The following is a 12693-nucleotide window of genomic DNA, read 5'->3' as shown; positions in this document are numbered from 1 at the left end:
TGCCCTACTAACATTAAATCCCACCTCGGGTTCTCTAGTGATTAAGCTATTGGCAAATGAAAGGGATGAGCACTGAAAGGGGAAAATCGCTCTTGTCAGTTAGGGTAAAAAACCCTTTGGGGTAAAGTGGTTCTCTTATCTTAACAGAACCGTACAATAGTGTGTAATGCTGGGTACACACGATACGTTTTTTTTCCGCTCTATTCTCTTATCTTCTGTTCGTTTTTCGTATCTTTTTCCATTCACTTCTATGAGAAATCGAGCAGTAAAACAATCGAGAGTTTTAAGGTCCGTACACACGCCGGACTGGAGGCAACGACTAGTCCGTCGTCACCTCCCGCTGAGTGGGTATTCCAACGACAGTCCGGCGTGTGTACGCACTGTCGGCGGACTGATACGGCTGTTTCTGAACGCCCACCCAGCGGGAGGTGACGACGGACCCGTCGTTGCCTCCAGTCCGGCGTGTGTACGGACCTTTATCGGACATGACGGAATTTCTCAGTCGAACGCATCTATTGAGCGGAAAAACGTAACATGTACCTAGCATAACATACAGAGACCTATGACGCGCACTGTTGTACGGTTCTGACCCAGTTCTGTATAATGCCTTTCTAAACTTAACGTTTCGAAAGCTTGCAATAAACCATGTACAGTTAGTCATTACAGGTATTACCGGAATCAATGTTTGTTGGTTTGATGTCTGCAAACATAAAAGTATATCTTTCGATATAGAAATGATCAAGTTTCTTTAAAACTGAGGAGTCGTTTTTTCCAATCTAAGAGGCAGGCAGAGAAGGACATTTTTAAGAACAGAGAAAAAGTAACGTTAGACGTTGACTATATCTTTAAAGGTACATTGTTTGCCATGGTCCTGGTATTTGTCTGGCTGTGTTTTAGGGTTTTCATTTTGTATTTGTCATACTTATATTTTTTTTCTTTCCTTCTTAGACGGTGAAATCATGGGAAACGCAGAAAGCCAAAATGTAGAGCAAGCGTTGTACGGTAAAGAGCACCCCAGCCTTGGGCGAAAGCACACATCCCGCTCCCTCCGCATCTCCAATAAAGCCTCTCGCCGTACTCGCCATGCCTCATCGGGAAAGCCCGTGCACCGAAACTCTGAGGTCAGCAACAGGTCAAGCAGCACTCCCAGCATCCCACAGTCCCTAGCAGAAAATGGCATGGAAGCCTACTCCCAGGACGCCAACCTGGATGATTACGATGGCCAAGGATGGGTGGATATGGGCATGAGGCCGGTCTCCTATCACACGGATTCTTCGGTTACGCCAAGCCTAAACAGCAGCACCGTCCTTACCACGGCTTCCGTGCAGAGCATGCAGGACTCTGACGAAAGTAGGCTGTACGGGGATGAATCCGCCTATTTTACCGATGGGAATGGCCGATCTCAGCTGTACATGACCAATGGGCCAAATCTCTTGGATACCGCCAGTTTCAAGAAGAAGCGCTCCAAATCTGCTGACATTTGGAGAGAGGACAGCTTAGAGTTCTCTCTCTCGGACCTGAGCCAAGAACACTTAACCAGCACTGAAGAAATTTTATGTTCCAACGAAGATAAAGATTGCGAGGAAACTCTTCGCAATGAATCCGGAGACACCCCCAAGCAACTCGATGCATCTCAACGTGCCAACTCTCTCACGGATTTGTACCCACAGAAGAGCCAGCATGCCACCATCAATGGTGTCCCAAGGAATAAATTTATGATCTACTGTAGGAATTTGGTTTCTCACTCGCCCGAGTCGATGAAATATAAGCAGTCCTCTCCCGCCGTGGAGGAGCCTGCATCTTACAGCAACTACAACACCCTACCTTGCCGGAAATCCCATTGTCTCTCTGAGGGAGCCAATAACCTGAAGCTGAGTCACAGCAACAGCATGCATGGGCGGAGAGCTAAAACTACTCAGGTAAGGCTTTGCTTCTAAGACAGCCAATCACAGATGGGCATTTGTATTCATTAGAATTTTCATTCTCAGATGGCGCTAAAGGTGGCCATACGTCAGGTGTTGTAGAGGTCTGCGTGGGTCTAATTTTTCAGACCTAACCCTCTACCTGCACCCGACCCACAACCCGATTAAATCAAAGCAGGTACCTGAACCTGACCTGCATTTTAGATTACCCGCGGGTACCCGACCTAATGCCCTGTGCGGGTCTAATTTTTCAGACCCAACCCGCTACCTGCACCCAAACCACAACCCGATTAAATCAAAGCGGGTACCTGCATTTTGGGTTACCTGCGGGTACCCGACCTAATGCCTTGTGCAGGTCTAATTTTTCAGACCCGCTTTCTGGTAAATCAGGTACACGCACTCAACCCCCAAACCCGCTCCCGACCCGCAACCTGATTAAAATCAAAATGGGTATCTGTACCTGACCCACATTTTGGTTAACCCATGGGTACCCGATCCGAAGCAGGCCTCTAAGGCGATGTATGGGCAGATCGACCCCGAGACAGAGAGATCTGTTGGCTGCCATACATCACAAACTGATTTCCGAATTCAGCACAAAGTCTATCAGAAATTGGCCTCGCATGCTCCACTGCCTGCATGTTATATGATTTGATAAAATTATGTTTTTAGAACTTTTGTTTAAGGTTTTACTGCCAGGGAGTTCAAAGGGTCATTTGCTCTGCTGTTTCCTCATTTAAAATACAGAGTATAAAGGTAGCCATGCACCTGAAGATTATGGGCAGATTCCACAAAGATACAAATTTATCTCTAAACAAATCTGATTAGAGATAAATATGTCTTTGTTAAAGCTACCCATATACTGCAGGCCGATTTCCTTCCAATTTCTGTATGAAATCTTCAGGGAATCGACTGAGCCCGCCGCATCCACCCCGCTGCTGCCCCCCAGTGTGTACATTTATACATTACCTTTCCTGTGGCAGACTTCAACGGTGTCCATCCATCTCTCCGGGTTCTAACAGCCGTATACACGCTGGCAGCGCCTGACGTCGGATGCTATAAGCCGCTATTGTGTATGCGGCTGCTGTTGGAACCCGGAGAGATGGAGGGAAACTACGCGGAGCCTGCTACAGGACAGGTAATATATAAATGCACACACGGAGGGGGGGGGGGGGCGCGGTTCAAGGGACCACATTTATACAGTACGGCAGCAGCGGCAGGGGTTTCGTCGCTCGTTCCGAAATCAGCTGCCGTACCGGCGCACACCCGACCAACCAACTTCAGCCCGACATTTGTAGCATGTGTGGTTGACAATGCAACCAGTTTTCTTCCTGAAATGTATCGCTTTGTCGGTCGGGCATGCACTTGGCACCAATTTTCATCCAATTCGAATATAATAATGGAATCTGATGGTCGATAGGCTGCCAAGTCACCTGCTGTATGGCCACCTTAATTTGTAAGCTGCAGATATTAGAAGATGCTGCAATGTTATTAAAAAAAAAAAACCCAAAAAAACTTTATAACTAAAAATAAAAATGAGACTCTTTTCTTTGCTATTAATGTTCTATTACTTATCCGTACTACATGTACGATTTATTATAAGTTTTTTTTTCTTCCGCTTCAGTGTCAATTTAAACAGTTCTTTTTAAGTTTGTGTATTGTATTACAAACGTTACTCTATTTCCTGACTTTTGTGTAACTGCCATATCTGTGTCTGTGGCTCTTATTGCGCGCTCTTTTCACTGCCCAGTCGTGATATATTTTGGCTGACCCTCCTTCGCTCTGCGTCCCGCTCATACTTCAATAAAGGCTCGCAGCCATGTACTGTCATTCTGTTTGCAGGCGTCTTCAATGGCGATTGTATTTGCTTGGAAGCAAAACATCTGAATGGCCAGAGCAAGCAAATATTTGCTGATGCCTAAAATCTGCCTCCTAACCTTTACATGACCCCTGAGGAAAAGCCCTAAAAGCATTCAAAGTTCAAATACCCCTAATACAAGTTTTCTTCCGCATCGATCACTCAGTTATTAAACAACTCGGATTCATAAATAAGGCATTAAAGTCGTCTGGTGTTTCTTAGCTGTAGTTATTTAGTTTTGAAGCTGTCGATCTTCATTGTCTGCTCACAAAATTCTTTCCTTTTCTTCATGCTTTTTTTTAGTTTACATTTCCTTCCCAGTCGTCTCCTTCCTTTAGGTTTAATGGCCTCTTTAGCTCCGATGTTCCCTTTCATTGTCTGTCTCCTTTCTTACTATCTTCTTTCTTCCTTCTCTCTCCCCCCCACCCCATGATTTCATGGTCTCTTCTCCTCCTTCCTCTCCTGTTTTCTCTTTTCCTTGCTTATTTCTCTCCTCTTCATTTCTAACCTTTAGTCCCTCCTGCCTTATATCATTCCCTTATTTTGCCTTACTTTCCTACTTCCTGTTGCCTCCTCTCTCCTCCTTCCCTTCTGTCCCTCCTTCCTCCCTCATATCATTCCCTCCTTTTGCCTTACTTTCCTACTTCATGTTGCCTCCTCTCTCCTTCCCTTCTGTCACTCCTTCCTCCCTCATATCATTCCCTCCTGTTGCTTTTCTTTCCTACATCCTGTTGCCTCTTCTCTCCTCCTTCCCTTCTGTCCCTCCCTCAGATCATTCCCTCCTTTTGCTTTATTTCCTACTTCCTTTTGCCTTCCCTTATGTCCATCCCTCCTCCCTCATAGCATTCCCTCCTTTTGCCTTATTTCCTACTTCCTGTTGCCTCTTCTCTCCTCCTTCCCTTCTGTCCCTCCTCTCTCCTTCTTCCCTTCTGTCCCTCCTTCCTCCCTCGTATATCATTCCCTCTTTTTTCCTTATTTCCTACTTCCCATTTCATCTTCTCTACTGCTTTCCCTTCCTCACCTTCCTTATTCCCACTTTCTCTTTTCTCTCTTTTTTCTGGTTTCTCCCGTCTCTGTTTTCCCCTTTACTTTTTTTACCTTGCTCTTGTCGTCCCCCCCCCCCCCCCCCTTCACTTGAAGCACTTGTGTTCATTATGCTACCTTACCTGTTCCCTTCCACTCAGGATTTTCTAGTTTCATAGCTTTGTGCCAACATAGCAGATAACAAATGACATCATCAATACTGACACTCTATTTCTCAATGATCTTCCTATGAAAGACCTTTCCGGTTTAGTCGTCCAATGAAAACCTAGTGTATGTAGTAGCTGAAACAGGAACTGTACTGCAAATAACTTAATTATTAAAATTGCTTATTTTTTTTCTTACAATATTCATTTATAGCTTAGTCAGTTTTTGCCCATTGTAAAATATTTCCTGTCACTTATTTACATTCTGGAATTTATCACTGGTGTTGATCTCTTCAGTCCTGCCAGGTGATTTGTACGGAATGTTCGGTACTGAGAGTTCTAGGCACAGAGGCAGATGCTGGTTGCTTGGCAGTTGGAAAAAGCAGTTATTCTCCCACAATGCAACAGGATTCACAGACCGCAAACTGTCAGGACCATGGTCATGACATCACACTGTGGGAGGGGTTTCACCACAATATCAGCCATACAGACGTCCCTGATGATCTATTTGAGAATAGGTAAAAATTTACCATGGAAAAGAGCCATGCTATGATGCTATGATTAAGGACCAGACTAGGTCCGAAACATGTCAGCATTGTGCATGTTCTTCTGTATGGGAGAAGTCCTGAATAAACTTTGGAGACATTGAAGCGGACCCACTCTTTTCCTTTTTCCAGTTCCAGCATTGGCTTAGGCCGCCTAGGTCCAGCTCTGTCTTTTGCCGGAGTGTAGCGGTATACACCTCCACTCACTAAGTTTCACTTACCTGTGGCTTCTGCCAGCCCCCCTGCAGCCGCCCTGTGCCCGTGCCGTTACCAAGCAATCCTGCAGTCCCCCGCCACGGCTCAGTTTTGCCTTCTTCAGTTGTAGTCCACTGCGCCTGTGCAGCCCTGGCCGCGCACCTCCTTGTTAGTGCTCCTATCACCGGGAATGTCCTGAGCAGGCACAGTAGAGATTTTCTTGTATCAAGCTGGATGTTCCCAGCGACAGGAGTGCGAACGAGGACACTTTTTTTTTTTTTTAAAGAGAGAACGCAACCTAGAATTGAACTTCATCCCAATCAGTAGCTGATGCCACCTTTTACATGAGAAATCTATAACTTTTCTCAAACTGATCATCAGGATGTTCTGTATGGCTGATATTGTGGTGAAATCCCTCCCACAGTGTGATGTCTGTACCATGGTGCTGACCGTTTCCTGTCTGTGAACTTCATTGCATTGTGGGAAATAACATCTGTTTACAGCTGCCAAAAAAGCAAGCCGCATCTCCTTCCACTGACATCACCTGCCAGCAGTAAAAATGTCACCATGTGATAAATGTCAGAATGTAAATCAGACAGAGGAAAGATTTTACAATGGGCAAACACTGACTAAATCATTTATCCATAATTGTAAAAATGAAGCACTTTTTTATTACATTTTCACTGGAGTTCCTCTTTAAGATGCTAAGCAGCTGCTGCTAATGTTATCCAGTGCAGATGCTGTTATCTGTGACGCACTAGAGCTGTACTGCATGGATGACGTTGGCAGCAGCTGCGTAGCATGGAGGAAACTGCGGCTAGTAGCAGCAGCTGAGTCTCTCGTGTGACACAGCCCCAGGACTCTCCCAGACTGAAACCAGGGCAGCATCTGCTACCCACAGAACGGACACCGCTTTACTGAGTATCTACATCGCATAAAGCTATGCATCCGTGCTGGAATAATACGATGATGAAAGAGTGCGCAGTGTGTGCAGTTCACCTTCCACGGTGCGTGCGCTTAAAGAAGAACTGCTTTATTTTAAGCAATTTCTAAATATAGCAAACTGCTGTGCATTGACAAAAGAGAGGGAAAAAAGATCCCGAGCTCTGGGATTATCACAGCACCGAGCAGGAGAACCGCTGAGCGGTTAGGAAAGTGCTTTTCACAGCATTCATTTTTGTGGTTAGTAACATGGGGGAATTCTCTATAAAACGGTAGGAATAAACGTTCACAGGTGGATCCATTCCCTCGCTCGCCTTTCATTTTCCCACAGCATTGCTGGGCTTCCTATGGGTTTGTGTCATAATGTTCCACAGAGACCCTGCTGGGATTTTGTTATGTTGTTGAGGCTGATTCCCCCACACTGGAGAGCACATTATTGTACAGCGATGTCTCTTCTGTGCAGCCCAGGTTTCCGGTTATTAGGGGGCACGTGATCAGCCCAACACCTGGTATGGTACTCCAACTCCTCCTCATCTCTCTGCACTTCCACCTCCTCCATCTTCTCCTCATATTTCTGCATTTCTACCTCCTCCATCCTCTCCTTCTCCATCTCCTCCTCATCCCCCTGTATTTCTACCTCCTCCATCTGCTCCTCATCTTTCTGCATTTCCATCTCCTCCTCATCCCCCTGTATTTCTACCTCCTCCATCTGCTCCTCATCTTTCTGCATTTCCATCTCCTCCTCATCCCCCTGTATTTCTACCTCCTCCATCTCCTCCTCATCTTTCTGCATTTCCACCTCCTTCTCCATATCCTCCTCATCTTTCTGCATTTCCACCTCCTCCTCCACCTCCTTGTCCATCACCTCCTTGTCCTCTCCTCCCCATCCTACTCCTCCATCTCCTCCTCTTCAAGGCTAGTGAGTAAAATGGGGTCTGTGGGGGTTTCCTTCAGGCACTCTGGTTTCCTCCTACATCCCAAAAACAAACAGATTAATTAATGGGCCTGGCCCTAAATTGGCCCTAGACTACAACGGACATACGGCTATGGTAGGAATTAGATTATGTGCTACTCTGAGGGACAGTTGGTGACATGACTGTGTAAAGTTCTGAGGACCTCAGAAACTGTAGAGTCTCCTTTCTAAGACTGAGGGTACACTTTAAGATGAAAAAGTATTTCATACTTGGAGCCAGTCCGACCAATCCATGCTTGTTGTATTGATAAAGAAAACTCATAAGTCAGGTGCCAGCTGTGATGTTTAAGAAGACTTGGCTACTTTGCTCCAGGACTTTGTCCCGCCCCGCATTACAGTATTGCTTTGCACTGCTCGAGTTCACGCTAGGTTAACTTTATATTGGAAAACCCCCTTTAAGGCAGCAGCTTCCTGTGTGCCCCCAGTGATTGTAGGTAATGATTTATGAAGGGCCTTGTTTCCTTGTCATGTCAGGATCTCCATCCAGGCTGAATGCACATTGCGCTCACCTCCCCAGATGCTTGTCATGTTATTCTTTGGATGCCTTTCAGAACTCCTTTGTACAACATGGCTCATCGGCTTGGCCAAACTAGTAAAACTGGCTGGATAAACACTTCAGAGGTTGGGCAACAGGCAGCAGCTGTGGTAGCCACCTCTGCCGGGGTTCCAGGCTGTGCTTGGTAAGTAACAAAGGCTCCCGGGAGAGGTGGTGTGTGAAGTGGTAACAAATGGAGCGTAATAAACGTGAGGGAACCAAGGCTATGCATAAGTGATCATCTTCCTACTGCGGAGAAATGCATTATGTATTATAGATCTCTACCATTATTCTGCGCCCAATGAATAGACGTGGTGTGTTTTTTCACTCCTGCTTTTCATCTTAACGCGAGGCGGTTTAACCCCGTCCGCTGAGCGCCATCAAAGCCTCACATTAAACTCTCTTTATTGAAAACGAATATATATTGAAAGTGAGATTGACTGGACTGAATCATCGCAGGTGCTTTTCAGCGGAATATTGTCATGCTAATTAGCTCAACAGCTTAGTCAGAGTCTAACGTGGAACCAGCGGGGAAAGTTTATATCACAAAAAAAGTAGATTTTTTTGTAAAATGTGAATGTGTTAACTTTCAAAGAAGTTTTTCAATTGAAATGCAATGATTTGGGTCTATTGTATTGCCTTTATAAATATGTGATGTGAGATTAAATGCCTTTAAAGAAAACCTGAACTGAAAATTAAAAGTCAAAATAACCATACACAGGTCATACTTACCTCCTGTGTAGTCTACTCCTCAGTGTCTTTCTCCTGTCCTGCGTCCTGTTTGTCCATTGTGATCAATGGAATTCTCCGCCCTCCATTTTGAAAATGGCCATTACCCCCTAACAGCATCCTGGTCAGCACACTGTTAAACTATAATATCACCCACTTCAGCCTTAGGGAAGCATGGACATTACCTGGCACATAAGTTGTCCTCTCAGCTGTACCTGACATCAACTGATATATAACTGACAGCAACTGATATATTTCAGTTCTGACAAAATGTTGTCAGAACTGGAAGGGATTATTGTCAGAAGAAAAAGGAGCGCTTCTGAGAGGAACTGATGGCAAGGTAACTATGTAATGATCATTTGAAGTTACCTCATGTGTTAATTTTAAATAATTTTACTCACTTCAGGTTCCCTTTAAAGCGACTCCTCCTATGGAGGATACTTACCTTGGGAGGGGGAAGACTCTGGATCCTAATGAGGCTCCCCCAATCCTCCTAATCTTCAGGGGTCCAGTGCTGCCTTCCCTGAAACCACAGCTGACAAGGTTGTGGGCTGTGGCTACTGCGCTGCAATATTCTTATTATTTAGTATTTATATAGCGCCGACCTATTACTCAGCGCTGTACAGAGTATATTGTCTGATCACTAACTGTCCCTCAAAAGGGCTCACAATCTAGTCCCTACAATAGTCATATGTCTAAGTATGTATCATGTAGTGTATGTATCGTAGTCTAGGGCCAATTTAGGAGGGAAGCCAATTAACTTATCTGTACGTTTTTGGGATGTGGGAGGAAACCGGAGTGCCCGGAGGAAACCCACACAAACATGGGGAGAACATACAAACTCCTTGCAGATGTTGACCTGGCTGAGATTCGAACCGGACCTAGCGCTGCAAGGCAAGAGCGTTAACCACTACGCCACCGTGCTGCCCTAATATTTGTAGGCGCAGCAGCGGGTCTGCTCTATTGCACAGGTGTGAGTTGCCTGCCCAGTAGAACGTCCTGGATCGGGCTTGGCGATTTCCGCCAGAGCCCGTGCAGAGAGCCGCTACTGCGCTGGATCACCGTACGTAAATCTTTACCTCACCAACGTACGGGGGCTAGCAGCGATTGATCGCCGAGGCTTAGGAGGCCAGGGAAGCTTTAGACAATGGACTTATCCTATACAAGGGACTAAAATGTAACTTTTATTGACAAATCATCAAAAGCTAATGTTAGCTACTATACAAGTAGACCAAGATCTGACTTGACAATGTGGAGCTCCATACAAGTAAGTATAGTAAATATAAGAGGATTTTTATGTGAGAGGTTATGAGGATAAAATCCTCTTGTAGTTACTATACTTGTATGGAGCCCCACATTGTCAAGTCAGTTCTTGGTCTACTTGTATAGCAGCTAACATTAGCTTTTGATGATTTGTCAATAAAAGTTACATTTTAGTCCCTTGTATAGGATAAGTCCATTGTCTAAATCCTCGTGTGTGTGTGTGTGTGTGTGTGTGTGTGTGTGTGTGTGTGTGTGTGTGTGTGTGTAAGAGTGTGTGTGTGTGTGTGTGTAAGAGTGTGTGTGTGTGTGTGTGTGTGTGTGTAAGAGTGTGTGTGTGTGTGTGTGTGTGTAAGAGTGTGTGTGTGTGTGTGTGTGTGTGTAAGAGTGTGTGTGTGTGTGTGTAAGAGTGTGTGTGTGTGTGTGTAAGAGTGTGTGTGTGTACGTGTGTGTGTGTGTGTGTGTGTGTACATATACACACGCACGCACGCACACGCGCATAGTGAGGACAGGGAAGCGTCATTAGGATCCGGAGGTTTCCATATCCCGAGGTAAGTATACTCGAGAGGGTTTTTTTACTTACAGATTTTCTTTAAGTTGCCCATACACTGTACAATCAAATAGATTTATTTTCCCGTTTATTTGACCAAAGCCGTCGAATAGAGAAAGGATTGAAAATAATCGAATCGATTTGTCCTTTTTTGGGTAATAATCTGATCGGATGTGTTGGAAAAATCAGGTCGATTGCTATGAAAATTGAATGGTGTATGGTAGGTTTGATAAAGTAATCTAATAAAAGTGGCCATACATGAATCAATTTTCTTTATTTTTTTATAAGATTTCAAGCTATTATATTAAAATATTATTTTATCAAACCTAACATACACCATTCAATTTTCAAAGCAATCAACCTGATTTTTCCAGCACATCAATCAGATTTTTATTGAAAAACTCAATCTATTGTCTTTTATCTTTATTTGATCATTTTGGTCTAATAAACATGAAAATTGAACAAATTCATTGTACAGTGTATGAGCACCTTAAGAGGCAGATTTTTCAAACCATTTTTTTATATGTAAAGTATATGCACCGGATTAAACTCGACTGGGACGACTGATGAGGACTGCCGTGGGAGATAATCTAATGCTGAATACTCACCTGAAGATGGATCGGGAACCTCACAGCGACGCCTCCCAACGAATGAGGTTCCCCGATCTGTCTTTCTACCCACGGGAACACGACGGGCACGGATGGGAGGTCGAACGATCGAGGTACTTTGCGCGACTGTTGTCAAGAATCTTAAAGATCCGATCCATTGTGACGGTCTGTATCACAGTGCGTCTCCAAACTCTGTTTGTGTAATTGCAACCCTCTACCCACATCGAGAGATCGTGGAAACGATTGCTTGCCACTCAAAGTTGCCAGTCGGTGAAAACATTTTGTAACAATCACATAGTGGGTGCGGGCCTTTTAATTTGTGCAGGAGCTCCAGACATCGCCTACAGATCCAGCATGCTGCATCTTTAACAATGTCCTGACCCCTTAGGGCTTGTTTCCATATGCTGCGCTTATGGAAACGCATTCGCAGGGACATCAGGGAGTGCATAGGCTGCATGGGCAGCTGTTTCCATAGATACACAGCCATTCACCTCTGAATTCGCAGCACATGGTTGCCTGCATTTTGGTCCGTTTGCCCCCGTGTTCGCATTAAGTATAATGAATAGGAGAAGCCCTGCCCCCAGGGGAATCACGTGCAACTCAGTCGCGTGGCTCTGAGTTACAGATAGAAATCAGCCCTTGGCGCAGGGCAATCCTTGCATTCTAGAGGCAGATTGGTAAGGTTGGATTCACACAGTAACGGATAAAAAGCTGATCCGTTTTCCGTTTAAACAGATCAGTTTGTTACATTGGGCATCAGTTTTTCATCCAGCTTTCCGTTCCATTTATGCACCCACTCTGCATCTGTTGCCGCGTTCCTCCTCTGGTTCTTGTTCTTGGCCTTGATGCCTCCGTGTCATTGGCTGAGGGCACAAACCATTGAAAACCACTGTTCCTGCAAATCTATAGTAAGGAACCCTGGTACTCTGGTTTGGATGGACCGGGGAGGATATAAACAAGCTCTGGTTCCTGTTGTCTGCACAAGACAAGGGAATACTAGTGCTGTCATTTGAGCTTTTCGCAGTGTACATTAATAATGAGGATGATAACACAGCATCCTATTTCTGTAACCAGAGGTATAGTGTATGCTTGCTGTAAAGAGTCAGAAACCCCACCCACCGCAAAAGCTTCCTACACACTGGGAGGAAAAATCTTTCAAAACTACCGATGGACGCCTCTTCGTTTAGATGTAGTTTAAAAATGTAAATCGCAAATAGCTTGAATTAATGATAAACCAGGGCTGTGGAGCCGGTACACAAATCTGACTCCTCAGTTTATGAAACCACCAACTCCGACTCCAACTACCCATTATTGCTCCGACTCCTCAGTCTGATTCTAACCAGGGCTGTGGGTACAAGACAAGACAAATAACATTTATATTGCGCTTTTCTC

General features: G+C 44.9%; 1 protein-coding gene across 12 annotated transcripts in view; it reads left to right on the top strand.

Moving 5' to 3' along the window:
- TIAM1 (TIAM Rac1 associated GEF 1) overlaps positions 1-12693 on the top strand; it is a 497838-nt gene that overhangs the window by 296638 nt on the left and 188507 nt on the right. For all 12 annotated transcript variants that reach the window (XM_068270618.1, XM_068270623.1, XM_068270612.1 and 9 more), the window contains one exon: positions 949-1919. In XM_068270618.1, coding sequence (XP_068126719.1) covers positions 960-1919 — 960 coding nt within the window. In that variant the 5' untranslated portion in view covers positions 949-959. The remainder of the gene's footprint in view (positions 1-948; positions 1920-12693) is intronic.

Source organism: Hyperolius riggenbachi, chromosome 2 (genome assembly GCF_040937935.1).
Source record: "Hyperolius riggenbachi isolate aHypRig1 chromosome 2, aHypRig1.pri, whole genome shotgun sequence".
In the NCBI taxonomy this organism is placed as follows: domain Eukaryota; kingdom Metazoa; phylum Chordata; class Amphibia; order Anura; family Hyperoliidae; genus Hyperolius; species Hyperolius riggenbachi.
This window is presented reverse-complemented; position numbering and strand designations above follow the sequence as displayed.